The sequence below is a fragment of the Diceros bicornis genome, chromosome 17 (assembly GCF_020826845.1).
Source record: "Diceros bicornis minor isolate mBicDic1 chromosome 17, mDicBic1.mat.cur, whole genome shotgun sequence".
In the NCBI taxonomy this organism is placed as follows: Eukaryota; Metazoa; Chordata; class Mammalia; order Perissodactyla; family Rhinocerotidae; genus Diceros; species Diceros bicornis.
In genome coordinates this window covers 29,645,008-29,672,739 of record NC_080756.1, presented here as the reverse complement: position 1 = coordinate 29,672,739, position 27,732 = coordinate 29,645,008, and the positions used below count along the sequence as shown (strand labels likewise).

Below are 27,732 nucleotides of genomic sequence, written 5' to 3'. Positions count from 1 at the left end.
TTATAATATATATTAATATTATATTATATTAATATAATTAATATATAATTATATATATTATATATAATATATAATATATATAATTAATATATTATAATATATAATATATATTATAACTGAAATAAGACGCATGTGCTAGAACACCAAAAATGGGGCATTAACCCTCGTCTGGAGATTTTGCATAGATGACAGGAACTGAGTCTAACAAGGTGAGTACATACTGGCAAGCAGGAAAAAGTGCAGAAACGCCTTCCACACACGGGGATCAGACATAGCAATGTGAGAATATGATCCACTGAAGGAAATGCAAGTTGTTCAGAGAATAATATGTGTTTGGGAATATTAGAGTACACACCTGAGTCTCAAGCGTTATTGCAAAGAGTTGAGTTTTCTCCCCTAAAGCTTATGGGAAAGAATTGGAGGATTTCAAACAAGGAAAGGGAGTGAATTTTAGATCTGACTCCAGAACTGGTGCATGCAGATGGGACTAATGCAGACTGCAACTACAGACATCAAGGCCGGTTGGGAGAGTGGCATAATTATCGAAGTAAGAAAGGTTGCTGCACAAGGGTAGTGGAGGTGGAGATGGACGAGGGATTCTGGAAAACTTGGTTACTTATTGGGAAAGGAAGGAGAAATGGAGAAAGAGCATAGTATGACTCCCAGCTATCTTGCTTAGAAAACTGTCTAGTGATGCTATTACAGAGAAAGGACAGAGCAGGAGGAGTTTTGGTGATATAAATGGCAAATTCACTTTCGGGGTATATTCAGTTTGAGATTTCTTTGAGACATCTATGTTCAGTGGGCAGTTGCACACATGCATCTAGAACCAAGGAGAGAAATACGATTGATAGACGATGTGAGCATCAACGGCATATAGCTGACAGTTGAAATCAGGGCCATATCAGAGATCATCCAGAGGAACATACCCTGTAGGCTGTAAGTCTTAACCTTTGTTGAGTCACAGACACATCTGAGACTCAATAAAAGCTACGAGAAAAATGTCACCCAGCATTTTGCACACAATTTCAGGTCATTCTTGGGCCAGTGAAGGAGGGTAAGAGGACTTCCAGGAAGCCAGGAGGAAAACTAGGAGAGATGGTGTCATGAAAGCAATGGGAGAGGAGCTTCAAGGAAGAGGTGGTCAATAGCACCAAAAGCCGCAGAGAGGCCAAATCAGTTGAGAATTGAAAGCACCTGATGGATATGGCACAGAGGTGGTGCCTAGTCCCAATAAGCCATTTGAGTGGAATCATGAAGAGCGGCTTGAAGAGGGAGTGGTAGCTGAGAAGCTGTACAAGAGTCTTTGAAGATTATTTGCCATGATGGGAAGAATGGAGAGAGAGCCAAAGAATAGGGTAGAAGCACAGCTGCGTGTCTGAGGGATGGCAGGGAGAAAGCTGAAGATATAGGCCAGGTCCCCAGGGATGTCTGTGTGGAGTGCGATCCAGGGCTCAGATGGAGGCGACTGTTTAGGTGAAGAAGAGAAATATGCTCAACTAAACCAGGAGAGAAAAAGGTAAAATAAATCTCACCTGTAGCAGACAGAAAACTGAAGAAAGATTAAGGGGCCAGACCTGAGTTTTAGAAAGCTATTCTGTGGATTTCTTCTCTTGATTTTGGTTAAGGTATTTAACTTCTCTAAGTCTCACTTTGCTCCTCTGCAAAATATAACTGATAATCTCTATTTCGCTAGGTTGAGGAATGATTAAATGCTATAATATATGTAAAGCTCTTGGTGCAGCCTGATAGAGTGTTAAATAACAAATACAGCCCAAATCTAGCAACTAATACTATTTGGTATTATATTCTCTGAGAGTAAAAGGTAAAGTTGTAAAAGTAGAAGGCTAGGGGGTGAGGAGAGGAGATAGACTTTGAAGAAGGTTATTTGTAACTTTTTGTAAAGGCTGTTGAGGAGACAGGGAAAACGTGCCCACGAGGGTCACAGAGCATTGAAGGTGGAGCTGAGCCTGGAGCCCAGGAGTCAGTGGTGTCACCAGACCATTTGCTTCTGTGCTAGGACCCTATAGTGCTCAGACCACCTGGGCGGGATTGCAGAGAAGGTAAATAGCTGGGGTTGATGGCATAAGATATCAAATGTTTCTTGTTAAACAAAGAAAATCAAAGCCACATACATAGCCCAATAACTGAAAACTCTAACATTCAAGTGGAGAGAAACTTATTTTTAGTATGTTAGTTTTCTTTTGAGATCTAATTACAAGAGGAAATTATGTCATTTCCAAAGGCAAAGATAAAAGATCCATGCAAGTCCAGTTTTTTCAAAACTAATGATTCATTTAAATCGGATGCATTTATCTTTCTATGCAATATGTTTTATCTCTAAAATATTAACAAAATGCCATTTCTAAGATTTTATTAAACCAGGTATCATAAAAGGAAATATACTATGTTCACTGTTAAAATAAGTCATATTTTAAACAAAGTATAACCTTTGTTTAAAATTTGAAACACTGTGCTCATCAAGCAATCCATCTGTTACCCTGTAATTTTTAACATTACAATTAAACTAAATGTGATCTCGTTTTATAGTTAGAATGTAAATGTTGACGTTAAAAGGAAAACAAGATTGTTATTATCATGGTACAGAATCACTATGAGTACAATCAATGATTTGATACACAGTTTTTCAGTAACAAAAACCAAGTAAATTGCTCATAATCTCTGGAGATTGAGATTTTCTTTGGAAGTAATTATTGATAAGAATGGTGTGATCCTAGCTCCTAAATACCACATAAGTCAAAAATTTTTAAGAAATTACTTTCTTTGCTTGTGATAAATTAGTTCTAGCCATCTATCTACAGAAATATTAGGTTGCTAATAACACTAAAAGTATACTTTGCATTCGTAGTGTAGTAAAACGCATATGCAGCAATGATATTATAATCTAAGAATTCTGCTCCAAGTTCTGGGAAACTGAAGCACAAAGTTATAATGAGAGACACTTAGAGTACTTAACAAAAGAGGAGAAGCATAATAGTGTGACTATTATTCTGGAAAATTCAGTTCAATAAACATTTATTTAATCCTAACTACTTACAAGGCACAACAACAGGTCTCTACAATATAGAGGATATAATGGTTTCTTTTTAAGTCTTTTGACAATTGTTACATGAAGAAAGGGGTGGGGGGCGGGGATGTATTCAGCCTCTTGATTGAATTTTAGAAGGCTGTTTAGGTGCCTTGCTCCAGCATGCTGTGGAACCCACGTGTGTTCGCAGAAGAATTAACAAGAACAGAACAGGAGCATCTACTGTGTATTCCTTTGATTAGTTTTTTCAGTAGACCTGCTTAAGAAAGGACAATAGAGAATTTAATACAAACAAAAATAATATGAAAGGAAGAAGGAAAGAACGCTCATAATGCTGGGAAAAGCTAACAATTCAGTTAGCTAGAAATGGTATTTATATTAAAAAAAACTGAATACATTCATGCAAATGACTAAAAATATGTTGGAATATAGATATATTTGGAAATGTCAGTTTACTAAACTGCCCTCCATGTTTAGAGTCTTTCATCAGAGTTAACTCAAATTGAGAAAGAGTAATTCAATTGATCTATCTCCAAGATTACAGGGAGGGTCCAGTCAATATTGCTATCAAAGCAGACAGTTGAGTTGCAAAGATTATTGAGATTTTTCACTTACTAGAATTTATTCTCAGGACAGCCTGCTGCACTGTGAGAATCTACCTATACCTAAAATGGCACCATACCCCAATCAAGGTTAATTATTCACAAAGGCTTTTTTAAAATAAATAAATAAATAAAAACACTAACAATATGTTTAATCTCTATTCCTTCCGAACTTTGATAGGGAAGAAAGCAGCAGAAAGCTCAGAGTTTTTAGAAATGGAAGCAAGTCATCCTGCATTACCAAATGGAAGAAATGACCAAGAAGTATGAGAACATGGTTCAGTTTACTTGTCAATACACTGTGAATTCAAAATGATGATTTTTGAGAAGATAAGGGAAAAAAATCTGATATACTTATTTACTTCTTTCCAAAACTAGATATGGATTTATTTTTAAAATTTTGTCCAATAGTCTTTCTATTTAGATTATTTTGGCACTAAGAAAATTTAATGCTGCTCCTGGAGAAAAGTACTTTCATCTTAGTTGACCGCAGAAAGAGCGGCTGCAAGCCCCCTGGACATACCTGGCTGGCCCTGGAAAGTCATATGTCTCCTTACTTAGAGGGTATTGCTGTCTTCTCAGTAATCACAGGGAAGAGCAGAGTCTCAGTGCACATCCTACGGAAGCCTGGAGTAGCCCATAGAAGCTGAGTGTTCATGACCCAAGATGGACGCAAGAAGCGGAAACTTTTGAGGAGATAAGCACTATTTACCTCAGGAAACAGTGGGACACTGGACTGTGCCTGAGGAGGAGTTGGATGGGGAAGAGATAATTAGAAGGAATCTCATCCTTGAAATGACCTTAGTCAGAATGGATGTCCCTTGAAAGCTCTTCTCACCATCCAGAGATGTTCTTGACTTTTAAGTAAATACTTTTGTATTACTAAAATGGAATATAATAAAAATTTAAATTTTCTTTCAAAGCTGTACATAAACATATTCATTTATTGAAGGCAATATGGTGCTGTCGTTAAGCATATGGGCTCAGAAGCCAAACAACCCTATTTGAAGCTGGTTTCTCCTGAGTCCTTGTCTCGGTTTCTTCCACTGATGAACGGGGATAATAACAATGTCCACCTACCACATAATGATGCTATGAGGATTAAAGAAGTTACTATGTGTAAAGCAGGTAGAATAGCAACTAACACATTATGAGAACTCAATCAAGTTAGCTGCTGGTATTATTTTAAAAAATCATTCACTGCTCCCTTTCACTTGCTTAGAAGACAAAGAACCAGTTGAGTGTAAGTATAGGAGCAGAGACGATCCCCAAATGTTTGGAACAAACATTCATCTCGACAGTGAGTAAGAGCTCAGACCAAGATGCTTATTCTAAGGTTGGCCCATAAAAGTCTTTTCTCACCTACTAGTTTGCTTAACTATAGAACTAATATTCCTAGCCTGTATTTTGAATCTCAGAATCAGCAAATTATGCCATACACAGGAGGAGAGAAAGAAGAAAGGAGCAATGAATTTCACTGTAGAGAAAATTGCAGTCTCTCTGCAAGATTTTACCCCAACGTGATTTCTAAACATTGTCTATAAAAAAGGTTCTAACCCTTTAGAAACTCATCTGATATTTAAACTAAGTGAAACTAGGAATGTTTATTTAATAAAAGTAGGTACTATTTAATTTAGAACCCATCTTCCAAAACAACGCAGATCATGCCTTATTCATTTCTTTCTTTCAGTTAGGTTTTTCTACCATTTTTCAACCCAACCAAGGAATTTAGGCAAATACAAACAAAAAAAATGTTGCAAAGGTTTATACTCCGGGTAAACACCAGCATCTGCAATACAAGGATAGAATGACTCATCTACTCCTAAAGCTTATGATCACTTGTGGCAAACTCAGAAATGGATGATCTTCACCTTAGAATACAGTACATCCATCCACCCAGTTACTTGTGTAAGAAATCTGAAAGTCATTCTTGAAATCTTCAACCAAGACTACCAGCCTACCACCAATCTTTGTGAAATAAACTTTCAAAACATATTTTGTGTGTGTGTGTGTGAGGAAGATCAGCCCTGAGCTAACATCCACGCCAATCCTCCTTTTTTTTGCTGAAGAAGACTGGCCCTGGGCTAACATCCGTGCCCATCCTCTTCCACTTTGTGTGGGATGCTGCCACAGCATGGCCTGACAAGCGATGCCTCGGCGTGTGCCCGGGATCCGAACCCAGGTCACCAGCAGCGGAGCACGTGCACCTAACCGCTACGCCATGGGGCTGGCCCCTCAAAATATATTTTTAATCAGCCCAATTCTTCTCATCCTTTGAACAGGATTATTTCAACAGTAATTAACTTACTGATCTTTCTGTTAACTACCCACAACCATTCTCCATACAGAAGTGAATGAACCTCTTCGAACAAAAATCATGAATTTTCCCACTGCATTTAGCATAAAATTCAAATACTAAAAATGGCCTATATATTCCAGTCTAAGCCAGTCCTCTAATCTTCATAGGGTTTATATTAACATGTAATTATATTTAATTGTGTGATTATTCATTTAATGAATAGATGGTAAACTCAACGAAGACAGGAACGACTCTGTGTTTTCATAATTGTATACCCAGTGGCTAACAGTTTCTGGTCCATAATGTATTCTCAGTAAAGATTTGTTGAATTAAGTGAATTAAAAGAAATAATAAAGAATCTCTAAGACCTCTACTACACTCAGCTTGTCTGACAGAAAAGTAAACAAATCTAGTCAGCAATATAGTCTATACTGTAAGCACTGACATAAAATGATTTTGCCTTTTGTTTTTCCTTCTTAAACTGGGGTTCCTATGGAGTTACTTGCACATAAGCGTCATAGAACAGGAAATCTAACATCTAAATCAGAACAACAGATCAACCATTCTAAGGCTTGTCTCTGATGATGACATTAAGGGCTATTTTGAGAAAAATTTATTTATCTTACCTATATCTCTCATGACTGGCCATATCCTTTACAAGCCTTTCTATCAAGAAGAGTTCTTCATCTATGGGCCTATAGCTATAACCACTGGAATTTCTGAGTAGAGCAGAAGGGTGGGAGCTTGCAGCTGTATACAGTCTGCTTATTTGGGTTAAAACAATTAAACCTCGCAAATCCTTCCAGAAAATGAGGTCAGATCCATGAATGAATGTAAGAAAGTGGTCCAGCATAACATTTATTAAATTTCCGTTATATGGAAGACTCATAACCTTGTGCAAGATACAGAAGGAAATGTACTGAAATTCCCTCTACTCTTGGCCTTTAGAGAAAACACAATTTTTCATTTGGGGCTCTCCCAGAGGTAGATAAATGCTTTTCTCTAGGTCCATGAAGCATCTAACACCTCTCTAAGATGCAATCAGTGGGTCAATTTTTAACATGTGGCATCACAGGAGAATTACTAATATGTATTCACATCTATGTGATCTTTGCAAAAGAGAGAAAAATAATTTTTAAGTGATACTGAACTCTAGATTACATTTTGCAATTACATATGAACACAGGCCCAAAGCTTTAGAAATTCAGGACATTTCCAACAAAATAATAACACTATCTTATACAGGCATGCCTCAGAGATATTGTGAGTTCAGTTCTGGACCACCACAATAAAGCAAGTATCTCAATAAAGCAAGTCAAGTGAATTTTCTGGTTTCCCAGTGCATACAAAAGTAATGTTTACACTAAACGGTAGTCTATTAAGTGTGCAATAGCATTACGTCTGAAAAAACAATGTACATATCTTAAATAAAGCATACTTGATTGCTAAAAAATGCTAACCATCATGGGACCCTTCAGCGTGTCATAATCTTGCTTCGATGGTGATGGCTGCTGACTGATCAGGGTGGTGGTTGCTGAAGGTTGGGGTGGCTGTGCAGTTTCTTAAAATAAGACAATAACGTCTGCTGCATTGATTGAGTCTTCCTTTCACAAAGCATTTCTCTGTAGCATGCAATGCTATTTGATAGCATTTAACCTACAGAAGAACTTCTTTAAAAATTGGAGTCAGTCCTCTCAAACCCTGCCTCTGCTTCATCAACTCAGTTTACGTAATATTCTAAATCCTTTCTTGTCATTTCAACAATATTCACAGCATCTTCACCAGGAATAGATTCCATCTCAAGAAACCACTTTCTTTGCTCATCCATAAGGAGCGACTCCTCATCTGTTCAAGTTTTATCATGAGATTGCAGCAATTCAGTCACATCTTCAGGCTTCACGTCTAATTCCAGTTCTCTTGCTATTTCCAGCACATCTGCAGTTACTTTCTCCACTGAAGTCTTGAACCCCTTAAAGTCATCTGTGAGGGCTGACATCAACTTCTTCCAAACTCCTGTTAATGTTGATATTTTGACTTCCCCTGAATCACGAATGTTCTTAATGGCATACAGAATGGTGACTCCTTTCCAGAAGGTTTTCAATTTACTTTGCCTAGATCCGTGAGAGGATGGAGTGATTCCATCAGAAGAATCACCATGTATGGCAGCTATAGCCTTTAGAAATGTACTTCTTAAATAATAAGACTTGAAAGTTGAACTTACTCCTTGATCCATGGGCTGCAGAATGGATGCTGCGTTAGCAGCCATGAAAACAACATTAATCTCGCTGTACATCTCTATCAAAGCTCTTGGACAACTAGGTGCATTGTCAATGAGCAGTAAGAGTTTGAAAGGAATCTATTTTCTGAGCAGTAGCTCTGAACAGTGGGCTTAACATATTCAGTAAACCATGCTGTAAACAGATGTGCTGTCATCCAGGCTTTGTTGTTCCATTTATAGAGCACAGGCAGAGTAGATTTACCATAATTCTTAAGGGCCATAGGATTTTCAGAATGGTAAATGAGCATTAACTTAAAGTCATCAGCTGCATTAGCCCCTAACAAGAGTCAGCCTGTCCTTAGAATCTCTAAAGCCAGGCACTGACTTCTCCTCTCTAGCTAATGAAAGTCCTAGATGGTATCTCCTTCCAATATAAGGCTGTTTGTCTACACTGAAAATCTGTTGTTTAGTGTAACCACCTTCATTAGTTATCTTAGCCAGATCTGGATACCTTGCTGCAGCTTCTACATCAGCACTTGCTGCTTCACCTTGCACTTTTATGCTATGGAGATGGCTTCTTTCTTTAAACCTCATGAACCAACCTCTGCTAGCTTCAAATTTTTCTTCTGCAGCTTCCTCACCTCTCTCAGCCTTCATAGAATTGAAGAGAGTTAGAGCCTTGTTTTGGATTAGGCTTTGGCTTAAAGGAATATTGTGGCTGGTTTGATCTTCTATTCCGACCACTAAAACCTTCTCCATATCAGCAATAAGGCTGTTTTGCCTTCTTATCATTTGTGTGTTCACTGGAGTAGCACTTTTAATTTCCTTTAAGAACTTTTACTTTGCATTCACAACTTGGCTAATTGTTTGGCGCAAGAGGCCTAGCTCTCAGCCTATCTCAGCTTTCGACATGCCATCCCCACTAAGCTTAATCATTTCTAGCTTTTGATATACAGTGAGAGACGTGCCGACTCTTCCTTTCACTTGAACACTTAGAGATTATTGTAAGGTTATTAATTAGTCTAACTTCAATATTGTTGTGTCAGGGAACAGAGAGGCCCAAGGAGAGGGAGACAGATGGGGAACAGCCTGTCAGTGGCGCAGTCGAACACACACATTTATATATTAAGTTCGCCAACTTATATGGGTGTGGTTCACGGCAGCCCAAAACAATTACAATAGTAACATCAAAGATCACTGATCATAGTTCACCATAACAAATATCATAATACTGGAAAAGTTTGAAATATTGCAAGAATTATCAAAACGTGACACAGAAACACAAAGTAAGCAAATGCTGTTGGAACAATGGCACCAATAAATAGACTTTCTCTACACAGGGCTGCCACAAACCTTCAGTTTGTAAAAATACAATATCTGCAAAGCACAATAAAACGAGGTACACTTGGAAAACCCAACCTAATGAAAAGCAGAAATTTAACTCACTTCCCCAATTTGATTGTTTAGCTCTACACTGAAAATAGACAAAATAGTTTTTAATATTTATATTTGGTTTACACTTATTTTAAATAAATGTAATCAAGTTTGGTTGAAAATTGCCCTTTATGTAAGCTTGCTGAACTCCTAGCTAAACAATTCTCCAAGGAAAATAAAGACAAAAAAACAGACAGAAAGACAGGAACAAAGGGTGGGAGTGAGGGAGGAAAGGGGGGAGGGAGGATATTATTAGGTGATTTGATTTAAGAGGTCTTTCCTACAATATATTGGCTACATTTAATAACAACACGATATTAAAAACCACCATTTGAGTGTTTATTAATTTCCAGTATTCTCCATGACAATTATATAAAGTATTGCTATTTCTTACAGCGACTCTTTTAAAAGTGTATTATTCATATGTTTCAGGAGAGGAAACTGGAGCTAAGGAATTTAAAGCAATTTGCTCAAATGATACACCTAATAAATTATGAAACCCAGGTCTGACTGCCCCCGAAGCCCATGTACTATCAACTCCATTACGTGGCTATTTACTTATCTCCAGACTAAATTCTTCATAACAAATATGACCCACAGAGATAAAAATACAATATAAATGTGTAAATTTTGTAATATTATATTACAAGTTAGTAGCAGAGATGAGACTAAAAACGTCATCTTCTGATTCCCAGCTCAACATTCTTTTTAATAAAATAAACCGGAAAGTATAACAACATCAATCTAATTTTCAGGGAAGTTAATAAAGTCAAGACACCTTTGAAGGTCAAAGTTTCCCCCACAGTTGACGATATTTTCACATGCGAAAAGCTGCACAATAAAGACGCGCTGCTTTATTGCAAATTTGTATGTTTCTCACCTTCAAGACTAACTGTTCTCCTATCCCTCCTGCTCCTCCTCTCCCTTCTCCCACTGACTCGTGATCTCTACATGCGCTCACAGCCACAACAGAGTTTTCAGGATAAGGCCACATTTGAGTTAGATCTTTAAGCCAAGGCTTTAAGGCTCTGCCTCAAGCCCTATTCTTCCATTTTGGTCTTCTGCCTTCTTCCCAAGCTTCCTTTCTACTTTGTTCCTCTCCCCATATTTCCCCATGTTCTCTTGGACTTCGGCACCCATTGGGCTGGATCCCTGAACCCTATGTCAGAGTTGGGATTCCTGTGTCCATCAGACAACTGCAAGCTGGTCTTCCAGTTACCATCTGCCTCTGAGTCCCTGTCCCTGTACTCTTCACACCTGTCAGGACACTCACTGATACCTCTTGGATCCCTCCCTTTATCCTCTCACACTACTGACTGCCTAGATCACAAGCTGCTATAGCCAGCCTACAAAGAACATAATCTTTCCCCTTAGCCAAAGTAGCTGGTTCAGTTACCCCTGGAGTTCCCGCTCCTCCCCATAGTAACAATCTTCTTTCTAATCACAACCAGTCCCTGCCTTCTTGCCCCATCCTTTCATACAGAACCAGTCAGGCCTGGATGAGAGTAACAGGAACAAACAGGTCTATTACTTGATGAATATAATAAATACTTTCCTCCCAGAGGAAAGAATGGCAATCTTTCTTAAACTGGTGCTGATTCTAGCATTTTGGAAGGCTTTGCTGAATCCACCACTGAGATCCCTAAAGATAGAAGAAATAAGACTCTCTGACAGCATCACACAGAAAATTGGATACAATCTCACAGCATGAGAAAACACACTGCTGAATGAGTATAATGCTAAATAATAATGAGACAATCTAAAGAGATGAGCCGATGAGTCATAGGAAGACACAGTAAATGCTGCAGACAAATTAAGTAGCACGAGACTCATTTTAGGAGGGTTAGGGAAAAGACCAAAGTGTAAGATGGAATTAAGATATGAGAAATGTGTTTGCTCAAAACTTGAATCCAACAGAACAGACTGTTGGAAATTGTGAAAATCTTGAGCTGCTATTAAAAAGTAAACAAAATTCTTGATCATCAATTTCAAAAAATTTCACCAAGTTCCTACAAAATATTTTTAAAAGAATTTTTATTCTCATAATAAAACGAGAAAATCTATTTTTTAAAAGTGACAATAACTGAAGTACAGAAAATAAAAAGACGAGTTTAAATTTAAATTCTGATTATTTAATAGGGCATGAACCTATATACAAGAAACCATTTTTCCTTTGTAATAAACATAATTTAGTTTTTAAAGGCTTGATTAATAACAAATAATTTAAAGCTCTAGTATCTTCGCTTTAAATATCTGAATTTTATAGATATCATCATTTTTAAAAGACCACCTCTGAGGCCTTTAAGAAGAAATTATTCTGAATACCTTAACGGAAAATAATTTAAACTAGGCCATTTAAAGGGAAGAAAACAAGGGAATATTTTTGAATAATTTAGAGTATAAATGGGAAACTAATTGGAAAATAAATCTCTAATCTAAAACAAATTGATAAATAAGCATTAAATCACTTGGATGATGCTATTTAAGATAAATAATATTTGGGACACAGAAAGACTTCTTAAATTCAAGATGAGTCAATTTTGTTAATTACAGATGCATTATCTGCCTCACGAGATGTCCTGTGTGGCAATTTCGAGGCCTATACCCATCCAGATAGGGAAAATCTCCTGACTGCTTAACAAGATTGCCAAAAGTGGCTGCAGCAGGAGAGTGTACAAATTCTATTTCTAGCTGCAGCCATGAGAAACAGACCATGAAAAACAGTAGGATGTTTACTGACCATCCTGCAATGTTATCTTTAACTAGATAGCTAAGCCCTGGCCAGGGCAGGTTCACAAGGGAGGAGAGGGGCAGGGGGAGGTAAAAAGGACTATGAGCTATGGATGTAAGAGCTACATTGTTAAATACATATTATTTCCCCAATGCGAACTTCTTCATCATTTCTGCCATGCTTTCACATATTCCACTATTTTTATATATTATGTGATAAAACTTGGAACCTTTAGAATTTGTGTTTGTCATCAGGCTTCCTGTCAAAGAAGAAAACACTTTCCTGACCTTGCATCATCTACAATATTCTCCCTGGCTCCAACCTTTCTTCCAAAGCCATTCCCTCCTCCACTGAAATGTGGCATATCATCCAATCTTCCCATCTCTCCCCATCATCTGTCCATTAGATTGGTTCAAAACATCAAGTACATGGAAAAGGATGTCACTGGGCAGGGGTTAGCAGGGATGAGTGTGGAATCGGAAAGCATCCATAGAGTGCCCAGCTGCTATAAAGGACTATTTCAACATTATGGGCAGAGAAAGATTCCATGCAAACAATATTTCACTCCCTTCCTCATCCCAATTATGCCTTTTCAAAGAAAGAGTATGAATGGTTTTGATTGCTTTTCATTTGAGGGTGAGGTAAGGGGGTAAAATGCCATTTGAATAGAAGCTGCATCTTCTCTCAAAGCACTTGAACTTCCAAGAGCTCAAGACAGCATGCTTAGCCCAGTGGACCTGGTCCTTCAATCCACCTACTACTCCCTTTCCTCTAGACACATGCCTTCCATAGCTAGAGTTTTTAATGAAAGCCAATATTTTCTCAAGCAAGAGGGTGAGTGACTACAAAGTGGTTTTTTCCCAATCCAGCGTTCACCTGGGTTGGAGTAACTGCTCTGGTGAGAGCACATGAATATATTACTGGATGCTTTGATGAATAAATGCAAAATATCCTTCCACTAGCAAGCTAACTGCTTTCAGTTTTACTGTCCTGTTTTTTTTTTATTAATCTCCTATTTGAGTTCCCTTTCATCTCTTTCCTTTGTTCTCTTAATCTCAAGTATTCAGTTTAATTCCTTCATGTAATAAGCCACCATTCTGCAATTCTTACAGTTTTCTTCTTTGTTTCTTTCTTTTGTAACCAATCTCTTTGTTACATCCAAGCCCTACATTTCATTACCCATTTAGAACTAACACTTGCTTAGCTAAACTTACTTAGAAAAATAAAAAAATCTCTCACTGCTCAAACAATAAGCCCACCTCTAAACCCTTTTCTTAATGTTTATTTGCCTGAAAAGATTGCCCAATAACATCAATGGCTGAATAAAAGATTAGTTACATATACTTTAAAAAATTGAATGAATTGTACCTTTTTCAATAACAAAGATATAATATCAACACTTTTAATAAACTTGCGTAAATTACAAAATATCCTATAGATGTAGCAAAACGTGTAGTTACAATATCTCCACGTTGTCTGAACAGGTTTCCAACGCTTTGCCTCATTTATGCTACCCCCTCCTCAGCAGGAGCTAAGAAAAATCTAAAGGGCATTGCATCCTTTCTGATTATGTAAAATGATCATGACTCAACTGCTAGCAAATACTACCAACATTTACATATTCTGCCAATCATTACTCTAGGTATCTTCACCCTTTAGCATGAATTTGTTTTCGTTGGTCTTGTCTAGTGAGAACTGCTGAATCAGCTGAACAAGGACCACATCTTACACTATATTCTACTTACCACATACCCCAACCAATATAATATCACCTTTTTGACATGTCTCCAGACTAATATAACGGTGATTTTTCCACTGGGAAAAATTTTATGCAATTTAAGAGTTTTCTGAAATAAGAGTTATGACTTCCTTTCATGGAGAAAATAACATCAGAGAAAAATTTCCAATAAAATTATCAATTTAAAAATGAGTGCCAGTTCCATAAAAATCTCTATTCTGTTGCCCTGAAATAAAAATACTATATTTTAACTGCTTTTGTTTTCTCTCAAAGAATGTCAAAGGCATCCTTAAGGTGGCATTGTATACATTATTGATTCTTTTTTCAGCAAAAAAAAAGGGTAGATTTAGTGATCTTCCAAAAATCCTCGTGGGCCTAAGTCACTAGACTAGAAAATGCAGTGAGAATTATATACACTTAATAAAATATTTATATTTGCTATACAAATTACTTATTAAAGTGAGCATAAATACATTTGACTCATAAATTTCCAAACTCTATACTAATGTGAAAACAAATTACACAAGAAAAGAAAGGTAGTTGATATGAAAAGTTTTCAAATAGACATTCGGTAATAATTTTCTGTGATAATCAAGTTAAATCAAAGAAGTTAGAACGCATAGACTTATTAGCCCAAGAAGTTTGTGCATAGCACTGAACACATTAAGTATAAAGTTCAGTTTTACATAGTTAAAGTAAGAATGATGTCTCAGTCATTTCAAGTGTTTGATGTCAAAGGTGAATAGATTTGTGGAGTTTTAACATTTATTTTGTGAGTCTGAGATTCTTAAAATACTGGTGAAGATACAGACTTCGATATTCCCCAAACCTTTAGACATTGTGGTTCGCTCTGCAAATGCCTTAGTATTTTTCCTAGATCTTTTGATTTTTATAAACAGTAAATATAACAGATTATATTTGAATCCAAATATAATCAAGATTAAGATGGGGGAAGAAGGAGGACAAGGAGAGGAAAAGATCAGGGGAAATGTCTAGAGTTTGTTTTCCACCCTATTTGGAACTGGAGAAAACAGGATCATCCCACGCAATTGATCTGAAAATGAAACATGAGCTCAGGAATTGAAGATGAAGGTGAAAGCTATAATTCTTCACGACTGCCTTCTCTTAATATTTACACACTTACTGTCTTCCTTACGGACAAATTTTGTAGTAAATTTACTATTAAAATCTCAATCACTAAATATACATTTATTAAACGTATGGTATAAAAGGGGTGCTACATATAGTCCCTGGCCCAAAGGAGTAAAACCTTTTGCAAAAAGTACTAAATCTAAGACTTACTAGCACAACCAAAAGGAAAACAACACATTTTCTTATTTAAATCTGCTCATTTCATTTTGCGAACATTTTGTAGCAGGGCATATGACAGCTAACATATAAATTATCCTTTACAAACATGTCAAAATTATTTGCTGGAAGAAAAAACCCAAATAAGATTTTAAAACCCACTTTTGGTCTACAACCATGTATTCATCAATCCGAAACTGCCAAAATAGACACTGAAGAGTTAACATTTCATTGTCTGAATCAAAAAATACTTACACTATTGGCTTTTCCAGGCGACTTCCCTGTGAACCAACAATCTCCCCCAATGTACAAAACACTTGTCCCAGAAAGTCCTAAAATAGACAAAAGGATTAAAGCTCATAAGTTCCCAAACTGTCTTTTCACTATATATTTTGTACATCATATTTGCATTGTTTTCATTGCTGAAATACTGAATTCCCTAACTTCCAATAATAAATAAAATAAGCTCAATATGCACTAATATTAGCATGTGATTTTCCTCTAAGTTTCCACAGCCCTTTATCTTTTTAATAACAGAGCAGGCTTGTTATTGTGAGTATTTAGACATTGCATTTATTTTCTTTTTTAAATTAAAATGACAATGGAAAAAAGTTCCAGGATTTGAATGCACAATTGACTTGAGTTTGGACGTCTCTGAAACTACTAAGCTTTTGGCTGAAGAGGCAAATCGTGACAGCACAGAGCAGAGGTGGCTAAAAATACCAGCGATACTTACAGAGAGGGCATGTGATGTCATGGCCACAACTGGGGTCCAGAGCCACACAGCCATACTGCCCATGTCTACTGCAGTACCACCACTGACTACCTGTGACTGTGGACAACTAATTAAGCTCTCCAATTTCCTCATCTGTGACAGGTATTAGTCCCCCTCACAGTGTTGTTTTGAGGGTTCGATGAGTTATTGCATGAGTTAATATTAGCACATATTAAGTGCCTAAAAATGTGTTAAGTATAATACATTATAAAGTTCATTAACACACAAGTAGATGAACCTTATTTTCAAGACTCAGAATAACCTTGAAAAATGAGAAGTCTGTTATTAATACTTCATTTCACATAGAAAGAAACTAATCATCTAGGAAGTCTTCCATGTTTTAGACAGTGAGTAAATAGCAGAATCAGGACCAACCCAGATGTTCTGATTCTAGATTGATATGCTGCCTAAGAATTTAAAGACCATAAATACAATGCAACTTCACATGCCAATAAAATAAGGGCTTCAACATCATCTGGATATGTGGGTCAAGAAAATATGGAGGTGTTTCAGGGAGAGACACATTCTCTAGTTTAGCCTGTATGTGACTCCAATCTGTCCTACAGGAGGTGGGAGATCTTCCTAAATTGTACAGTCAACTGGCCCAGGAGAAGCCCTAAGAATGATGGACAGAGAAATGACAGCAAACAAAATGTTGCTTTAGATTTTACTAAATAAAATTTTAAAATGCCTAACAAATCACAAAAGTAAAAACTATGCGGTTCAGTGAAAAGAAAGGGGAAGGAGACAGTGCTCTAAGTCTCATGAGGGAAAAAAGTACCACTGTAGACTAGGATAGTCAGGGAAATATTTTCCCAAAGGAAGTAAGCCTTGAGAGCCAGGTAGGAATCAGATCATGGAGAGAAGAGAGCTGGACATTCTAGTCGAAAGGGAGCAGAATTTGCCACCTCAAAATATGCTTCTTTGACTTAGGGATTATTTTAGGCTGATTATTTTTAAGAAACAGGAGAAGCTCTGAAAACCGAGTTAGAAGTTACCCTTTCGTAAGAGATACTTACTTTATAAAGGAAATCTCCATTTGTAAGGGTGTCTCCCTCCTGTACTAGAAACTGGAGGATGATTCTAAATCTCTAGAAACTCTTATCACTGGAGAAGGCAGAGACTTAATCTGCCTAACAACCATACCCTCCTTTACTATGTTTTGCTTCAAAATCTCCCACAACTGGCTCCCTATCCTCCAACATCTTCTTTTGTGTTTAGCTGGAGATGGTACTTAAGGTGATGGCTTGGGCCATTCTGGAGAGTTACTTATGTTTCCTTGGTATCTCCCATGCATACAGTAGGCATATATGTTATTAAGCTTCTGTTTGTTTTTCCCCTGATAGTCTATCTTTTTTATTACAGCAGGGTCTCAGCCAAAAACCTAGAAGGGTAGAGGGAAAATTATTTTTCCTCCTCTGCATAGTCCTAGAGAACAGATCAGAGTTACAGGCAAGAATGTAATGAAAAAACAGCAGGCCTCAAGTAAAGGGCAGAAATGAAGATGAAGAGCCAAGACTGTGGAAGGCCCTCTTGGCTAGGCAAAAAAGTTGCCTCAGGATAATCACAAGGAACCGGAAGTGTAACCACGGGCCCTCCAGGACCAGTTCAACTCACCCATCTTATCAACAGAGTAATTAAGAGTGGTTTTTTAGGAACTGAGACCCCTTGTCCAGTTCAGGCCTGTTGAGACCACCAACTCATCAACTAGGCCTGAGCAAATGCTCGACAAGTGACCTTTCTGACGTCAAGGAGCTAAAAACTCCACCCTCAGATCATGGTAATGCTGCCGTTTGGTGAACATGTGTCCTATGAAGAGGCACGAAGCTGGACTACACTTGCGCAGATCATTAATTACCTCACTTCTCCTTACCTCCAATTATCTATCTCCATACTTCGGACCGCCCTGCCCTTCATCCCATAAACTGTGCACCAAACCCTGGATGGGGGAGACAGACCTGAGAGCATACACTCCTGTCTCCTTGCAGATCGATCTCACAAAATAAAGCTACATTTCTTCTCCCAAAAGCTGATACTGTAATAATTGGCTTTATTTTATGTGCATCGGGTAGGAAAACTCCATTTGTACGGTAACAAAAGCCTTCAGCAATGCAGGGACACCATTAGAATAGCACATTCAGAAGATTACTCAGGTACCAGTTTGTAGAATAGACTGAGAAGTGAGGAAATAACGTGGCAGCCACATCAATCAGAAGGCGATAGTAGTTAATAAGAAGCCAAGTGTTAAAGCCCAAACTAAAGTTGTAGCAAACAGTAGGGAACAGTGCAGAGAAAAGTGACAGGATTTGGTGTAAACTGTACTTGCATATGGTGGAGTGCGGGGCGGTGGGGAGAGGAAGAGTGAGAGAGACAGAAGATAATTCTGCATCTGGAACTTGGTGCCTGACAGAACGACAATACCTTCATGAAATTGCAAATCATTTTAAATTTTGCTTCCAAGTAGGTAAAAAAGTACTTAAGGTAAAGCCTTGACATATTTAAATGAAATATCCTTAATAATAACATGTCTTTCCCAATTTCAAAACAGACTTTACAAGTATGTTTATGAGTTAAAAAGCCTAAATTTCTCTAAGTCTCATGGCAGAAAATTAGCGCTGAATACTGAAGATTTGGAATATCTCATTGCTCTTCTGAGTCAGCAGCAAAAACTCATATGGGGGATTCTAGAACTCTTTTCTAGAAGAAATAAGGATACAGATATTGATGGGCAGCTGCACATGCTACATATTAAATCGATTTGGCCAATGGAGTTACAAGTCTCAGTAAAAGCTGTTCTGTGCTATAACTACTCAAGAACACAAAACAGAAGTATTGAGCATATCCATATTAGGATAGACACATATCAACAAACAGAGAACACACAAATATCATCATTCCAGACCAAAAAGAAATTAAAATAATAAAATCAATAAAATGTGCAACAAAAAGATATGGTGTGAATCTATACACGTTATCTCTACAGTTATTGCACACTTTGTCCCTAAATATTCATGGCATTTACGTAGTTATTACACGTCTGCTATGTTTGTGAATTCCCTATCAAGCAATGCATTCACTACTCACAATGCAAAAATCAGCACATAATATTTGTCAACTACTCCCTGTGTTGGAAAGCTCTACTGAATCCATTTTTCAGTCATCTCAAGGTTCACATTTCCTATGCATTTTACACAATAGTAGTAGTATAATTAGTGTCCTTTAGTGGATATTTTTAGATATTTTGGTCTGTGGTTAGATAAAGACAGAAATAAAAACTAGCTATAACACGAACTGCTTTATTGTTTCTTATTACGGTGCTGTATTCCTGCTGATGAGTCTTTATAATTAGGTCATAATAGAATTTCCAGTAATAATTCCAGGCACCTTGCCACAACTCTTAACACACACATAGACCAAATCTAGTTTAGAGTGGCTGGTAGTAAAGAAATGCTTCAATTTATTCAATCATATTAACTATTGGGCTTTCCCAAAGCTGACCATGGGATCGATAAATAGTTGTCAAATGAGTAAATATTACTTTATAATCTAAATAATACACAGATAGAACTTAGTTTTGAAATATGTTCAAATGGACATAAACTGTATTGTTAGTACATAGGATGCATTCTACCACTCTTTAAAAGTACCCAAATATTACCCTGAATCCAATGTGCTGGTACTAAAGCTGAAAGACCTAGCAGTGAGAAGAAAAAAGCAGAGAGCATAGCAAGACAAAGCATTATAACAATAACATGAGTTTCACATTGCGTAAGTAGTTAAAAAAACTTAGCAAATCAGAGGGAGTGTTTGGATTATTCCCATAACAATCTAAATCTAGTTTTATTACTAGCACAACACAGCTCAAAATCCAAGGAAACACTGCCATACCATCAGATTCCAGCTGATTATTATACAAACACATTTAGATTTCTCTTCTCTTCCCTGTTAATATTCAGGGGAATGTCTACTTTAACTGTATGCATGAAGATAATATTCTAATTTCTTTAAAATTATTACTTTATTATTTCTTTTGTACCAATTTTTACTGATCAATTCCATCCATCTACATTTTATATTATATTGTAGCTAGCTACTTATCTGTATTCATGAAAATTACATTAATGCTATGTGCTTTAATAATTCCACATATATAAAAAGGTAATTTACCAAGTGGTTTTGTTTGTTGGTTTGCTTGCTTGATGCTAGGTACCAGTATTAATGATTCCTATATATTCTTTTTAAAAGATCTTTTACATACATACATACATACATGCATGCATATATACATACCTTTATTTATTTAGCAAAGCAATATAACATACTCCTTAAGAGTGAGAATCATGAGGGTCTATACTGCCTGTGCTTATATTCTGGCTGAACCATTTGCTAATGTCTCTATGCCTCAGTATCCTAATCTATAAAATGGACATAATAAATAATATCTACATATTAAATTGTTGAGAGAACTAAATAAGGTCATATATGCAAAGCACTTAATAAGATAATGTATGCAAAGCACTTAGAACAGATATTTGGAACATGGTAAGTGTCTAATAAATATATGCCTCCCCTCTCATTCCTACTTCCTTGGAGTTAAAAGGATATTACTACATACGCAAAACTTACCACTTGCCACTAGATTCCAATACTGGAGATACTACAATTATGTGAATAAATTATATATTTTCTTTTCCAAAACCACTTTACATGCATGGTCAATACAAATGTTCATTTCAAATGTCATTAGAAAATCCAAATGTGTCCTATACACTAACTTATCTTACAGTCATGTGCCACATAATGACGTTTCAGTCATTTCAACATTGTTTTAGTCAATGACAGACCGCATATACGATGGTGGTCCCATAAGATTATAATGGAGCTGAAAAATTTCTATTGCTTGGGGACTTTGTAGCCACCCTATCGTGGTAGTGCAAGGCATTACTCATGTGTTTGTGATGATGCTAGTGTAAACAAACCTATTGTGCTACCAGACGTATAAAAGTATAGTGCAAACAATTATGTGCAATACATAATACTTGATAATGATAATAAATGACTATGTTACTGGTTTATGTATTTACTATACTATACTTTTTATCGTTATTTTATAGTGTACTCTTTCTACTTGTAAAAAAAAGTTTACTGCAAAACAGTATGCCGTGTTACTCTGGCAGCAGCCTCATACATCTTGTGTTTACCATGTATCTTGATTGCCTCATTTCTTCTTGTGCTTGATTTAAGTACACTCTATGATGTTCACACAATAACAATATCACCTAAGGACACATTTCTCAGAATATATTCCCGTTGTTAAGTGACGCATGACTGTAGTATACATATAAACACATATAAATAAAAGAATGACATTTTTAAAACAATGGTATAATGAAACAAGAGGCATAAGTGAAACTTCTGATTTCTATACTATAACAACGCTAATCAATGCATGTAGTCTATCATTAGCATCATCATAAACAATCTCATAAGCATTCAATGGTGCGGCATCTTTCTTCTAAAAGGTCTACAAAGAAAATCTTTAAATGGCTTTCTTGCTGTATAAAGTGATCAATGAGTATCTGAAATATAATATCTCTAATTAATAGATAATTTAAATTAAGAGATATTAAATGCGCTTATTGATAGCTAAGTTTTCATAAAGCACAGTAACTGGGTGCAGTCAACTGTTTAGGAGTTAATCATCCAATTTCTTGATAACAGTGACGATTTGCCTCCATTTATTGTTTTTACCCATCTTGTGATCATTTAACTGACTCTAAGCACATTCATGCTAAGCCAGTAAGAGCAAGAGAAAATAAGTGATACAAAACTTCTTGCTTTTATAACATTTTAATCACATGGAAAAACACTGGTGAGGAAGTTTGTATTACCTGTGAAATTTTATTGTTGGCATTATCTACTAATATTCTATTGCTGGTACTCCCTGCTAATATTGCTGGCTTCCTTTGTATTTAATTAATTCATACTAATCACATCAACTATAAAGACTGAGGTGTGACTTAGTTATATGATGCACTATATCCTAATATGGCAATCATTTATAATAATGGAACATGGTGCTTCTTTGCTCCAGTAACGACTCCTACTTTCTTAATGGTTGTTAGCACATCTATACGTTGTTTTGGGAATAAGACAAACTCAACATGAAACAACTGGATTCAATATTTTAGTAGAAACAGTTTCTCACGTTTTGACACTATAATAATAAAACTCTTTTCCTTAAGCAAGGATTTGTCTTTTTAATGGATGGATAGATCTCACAAACCAAAAATGCCAATCTTACTTCCAAGAGATTAATAAAAAGTTCTAAACTTAGACATCAGTAGTTAAATAAATACCATTTCAAAATTATTCTCTAAAGCTGAATTTATTTCTTTCTTTTCCCCCAGCACAATTGTAGATTTTCAAAGTATTTTTTTGCTTGCTAAGAGTCCAAATGAAAGCAGTTAAATAAGACACTGAATGAAAATTAAGCTTTTCATCAAAGTGGGTGGTCAATGACCTAAATTAACCAATTTTTTAAAATTATCCACAAACATACATATTTAATACTTGCAAACCATACAATAAATAGATTTTAAAATAAAGCTATACTATTCACAAATATAATAAATCTATGGAAAATATTTACCTTCTTGAGGCACATCACTTTTTGTATAATACCAGTTCTTATCAGTAAAGAAGTGAGAAATGTAAGACGCTAACAGAAAATAAGTAAATATTCTACCTGCTAGTAAAAATCACGAGACAGTCAGCAGGCCAAATAATTAGAAAACTTACTAAATATTATTATTAAATAATATGAAATATATTATAACATTATTAAGTAATAATATTAAATATGCCATAATAGTATTACACAATATCATTATTAAATACTAGGGCCTAAGTAAGAGCCAGTTTAACCTGCAAACAATCTCACCTAATATAACTTAATGAGTGCTGCAGATACTGTCATCAAACCTACCTCAGGCATTGTCTTTATCTCTGTCTCAAAGTCTAAGACAGATTATGTAAGATCCTATTGAAAATGCAAATGGCAACACAATCCACTTATAGAGCATCAGTCATAAATACTTTAGCTCAAATCTGTTTATAAGGCTCGCTCTCATCATCTAATGAGGTCCAGAAAGCATGTAACATAGAAAAAGAAAATTATTACTGAAAAGGCACCAGAAGAAACACGGAGAGCTCTTTTACACAGAAAAGTCAGGCAAGGCCTCTCAGTAAGTGACAATTTAGTAGAAATCTGAATAATGTGAAGGAGACAAGCATGTGAATATTTGGGACAAAAGTATTCCAGGTAGGAGAAAAAGCAAAAACAAAGTCCCTGAGATAAGAATATATTTGGGTTGTTGAAGGAAAAGCAAGAGGGTCAGTGGGGCTAGAGCAGAATGAGCAAGGAAGAGAATGGAAGGAGAGGAGGGAGACAGGGGCCCCTGAAAGACTGTGAATTCCACAGTAAGTGTGGAGGGAAGCCATTGGAGGGTCTGAACTGGAAAGTGACATGTCCTGACCAGCCTTTAAAGATAATAATTCTGGCTAATCTTCTTCTATCAAATTTCTAAATGCTGAAGTTCCCCCAAGGTTCTATCCTATTCTCTTCTCCATTTATACTTTTTTTAGTTGACTTTATTAAGTTCCAACTCTATAGGCTGATAGTTCCCAAATCTCTATCTCTAGTCTCCAGACATGGCCTAGTCAATATTTCCAGTTAGATGCCACCTGGGGTCTCAAACTACATACACCCGCCCTGACCAATGATTTCTCTACCCTCATCCCCACCACCTCAATCCCTTCCTCTCTAGTGTAACCCATTGCAACAAACTGGATCACCATTTATCCAGTTCCTCTCACCTAGGAGTCATTCTAACATCCAAGTCATCAGCAATCATATCACCAAATATATTCCAAATCCGACCACTTCTTTCCACTTCAAGAGCTACATTCACCAAACATTGTTCACCTAGCCAAATTACAGCAGCCTTATAACTGGTCTCTGTTGGTTCACAACCATGGGAGTTTCCCAAGTAAAATCTGAAAGTGGCCCCCATATATGGAGGGCAGGAAGAGACCAAAAAAAGAGGCAGAGCACTCCAGCTTGTCTTGGATGGCTGCAAGAACCGTAGATCTCCATCCCGTCTGCCAGAATCTTAAAAGTTTATAAAGGCCGTAATAGGGTTCAGTCATATATACTGTCCAGATGGTCTCAACAACACATTACTCTCTCAATGTTGTGTCCTTGAAATGGCTCCAACTACGGGAAAAGTGAGCAGAACATACATTCCAAGGACAGGGGAGAGGGTGAGGAGCCTCTGATTGCCCGGGTCCAGTGCAAGGGTCAACCGGCAGTCACATCCTCTCAATGACCTCCTCCAACAGTCTCCTTAAGTCCTGTCTTGCTTCCCATTCTCTACTTCAGCTGTCAGTCATTATTTAAATATATCAATCAGATTACAGACCAAAAATCCAAACTTTTTTTTAACCATGATCTACAAATCTCCGATCCACCTGAATCCTATGTACCTTTCCAAACTATTTCATTCCGCTCTCCTCATCATTCACAATATTCCATGTATAGTAGCTATCTTTCAGTCACACCAACATTCAAATTCTTTCCTGACTCAAGATCTTTGCACTGCCATTCCTTTTGCCTGGAATGCTCTTCCCCTAGATTTTCAATATTCCTTCCTTCTCTTTAATAAGTATACCCAGGGTGAGAACTGGTGCAGAATCATGCTGCCTGGTTAGCAGAAACCTAAGCTTCTAGGTAACATGCTTCTTCAGTCACTCTCTCAGTATCAACATCTTATTAATATGAGTGCTATAAAGAGGTAAGTTATTTTAACCATTTATTTGCATTTGTTTTTATGAACAAATATACCCACTCCACCTCCCCAGCTCCAAAAGGTAAGCTGTTTTAGGACAAGGACCTTGTTTGCTTTATTCATTGCTATATTCCTCAGCACTAGAACAGCACCTGGAATATATTTACTGCTTGCCTGATTGTATGAATATACATTAGAATTCACTTCAGTTATATATGGGTTAAATTGGCTTTTATTCTAATGAAAGAATCTTGTCCCACTTATAAATCTATTCCTATGAGAAAATGCATTTCATGGTGCAAACAACTAACTTTCAAGTGAAATTTTCAAATACAACAGGTCTACAGGTAGAAGTTTATATATATGACATTTAAAAAATATAATAAAGAACATGCACAACTTCACTGAAGGCTGATGTTTTGTGGTCAAAATAATCAAATGAACCACTAAGACATCTAAAACAAAAATTTTAGTGGGTACTTTCCAAGATCAACCAAATGGATAAATGTATTTTGGATTGGTGGATATGAAAATTTAGTACACAAAGTACAGTTTCAATGTCATCTGGTCCAGAACACCAAGCGGAACCCTAGATACACCAATTATGAGCCTGTTATTAATCTTTTCATTAATGATTTGGCTGATGCAATTAAATTATGCAAATGAAAATATGCTATGTAGTTCTGCTAACGGCATTAAGATGAGTGGGCTCAACAGTAACTTAGAGAACAAAATGCCAGATTTTGTTCACAGGCTCTAACATTTTGGGGGGATAATATTTTAGTAAAGTGATTTCCTTAGAGAAACATAAAATGGATAAATCCTCTAAAGAAATATTTAGAGGATTTATTTATGTCCCTGGATTCCATAAGTCAGCCTGGAGCACGATTTTCCTCCACTAAAAATTTTTCCGCCACCAATAGAATCAAAGTTATACTGATCCACTGATCCTTTATCCACTCACCTCGTATTCATTTGCAAAGTTAGAAATCTAAGGTACAGTTCTATATTATATCTCCATTTTCCCTAATAGTACGAAAAATTTAAGAATTTGACCCAAGATCCTTAACTACTAGAAACCAAATACAGTCATCCTGAAAGGGGTTTCTTTCAAAACTATCAGAAATGAGAATGAAAAAAAAAGACTTTATTATTGTTAACTCCAGGAGTCTCTCCTGCTATCAAATTCCTTTTGTAAAAGATAAGTGCTGCATTCCACATGTAGGCCCAGGCACTTAGCATTCTTTCCTAAAAGGTTCCAGTTTTCATTTCACTTTGCAAAATTGGCAAGTAGACAACCATACTTTTAAAGAATCGTATCCTCAGGGAGTAGACCAAGCTTGTTTATTGGTACGTCTGATGTTCCAAATGCCTCCTGAATTCCTTTTGGGTTGAATGAGTTACATACTCTTTTACCCAAAAGCTGTACTTGGATGCTTTCAAGTAAGGGAGGGCTTTTGTCGTTGTTAATTTCTACCAGAAATTCAAGGCAGTCATCTCTAACAATTCTTGTAACAATTTAAAAACACAATTCCTCCCTCTTTTGACACACTTCATCCACTTATAAGCTCAGGCACTTATTAACTAATTTGTGTTGCTTACTAAAAATATTTAAGATAGATGACACAGAAAGAAATGTAAAGCATACATTAAAATGTGAGATAATATAAGCCACAGGAACTATAGGCTATGCAATACTTTAGAGAAAGGTGATGAGAATCTGAACTAAGGCAGTAACAGCAAGAACGGAAAGAGAAATAATTCTTTGTTAAAATGAATAGGATTTGGTGACTCACTAGATGCAGCATGTGAGACGGAAAGAGGTTAACAATCGTTTTCTAAGTACACTATGTTGACGATAATTCTCAAGATAGATAATACAGGCAGAGAAGCAAAACTAGGATGGAAAAGGCAATACATTTTAGAGATTTTAGATATATTTGAGTTTCAGGCTTTTGCAGAATATCTACCAGTCAATATCTAACAAGCAGTTGGAAGCTTGGATTTGCTGTGGTGTATAGAGGGATAGATACTAGGGAGTCATCAGGGTAAGGCGTGGAAATGGTTGAGTTCTCCCAAGGAGAGCTTATACAGTGAGAGGAGATGAAAATAAAGCCATGAGAAACACTAATATTAAGGGAAAAGAGGAGGATGAGAAACTAAAAAATGATAGATAATGAGTAAACAGAAAGGCAGGAAAAGAAGCAAGGGAGAAGTTTCCATGGAAGTCAGGGGAGGTATTTCAAGAATAGTCAAGTGTGTCCAAAATAATAGAGATGCCAAGTAACATAAAGAATGAAGGGGGAGTGGGTAGCCTGATGGCATAGTGGTTAAGTTCACACGCTCCATTTCGGCAGACTGGGGTTCACAGGTTTGGATCCCGGGGCGTGGACCTACACACCGCTCATCAAGCCATGCTGCGGCAGCATCCCATACAGAGGATATACAAAATAGAGGAAGATGGGCACAGATGTCAGCTCAGGGTCAATCTTCCTCAAGCAAAAAGGGGAAGACTGGCAACAGATGTTAACTCAGGGCCAGTCTTCCTCACAAAAAAAAAAAGAATGAAGAGAGGCCACAAAATTTTGATCTAACGTGTGTCAGAATAGTTTAAGCAGAAATGAAAACCAGAAAACAGTAACGTAAGTTGAAGAGAGAATGAAAAGGAAGTTAGGATAGAAACCCAGGATGTTCTGTAAAAAAGTATGGTGAGGAGAAGATAGTAAAAG

General features: G+C 36.6%; 1 protein-coding gene across 1 annotated transcript in view; it reads right to left on the bottom strand.

The window, feature by feature from the left end:
• Positions 1–27,732, bottom strand: part of CPNE8 (copine 8) — a 205,010-nt gene that overhangs the window by 116,622 nt on the left and 60,656 nt on the right. The window contains exon 6 of the mRNA XM_058558514.1: positions 15,635–15,711. Coding sequence (XP_058414497.1) covers positions 15,635–15,711 — 77 coding nt within the window. The remainder of the gene's footprint in view (positions 1–15,634; positions 15,712–27,732) is intronic.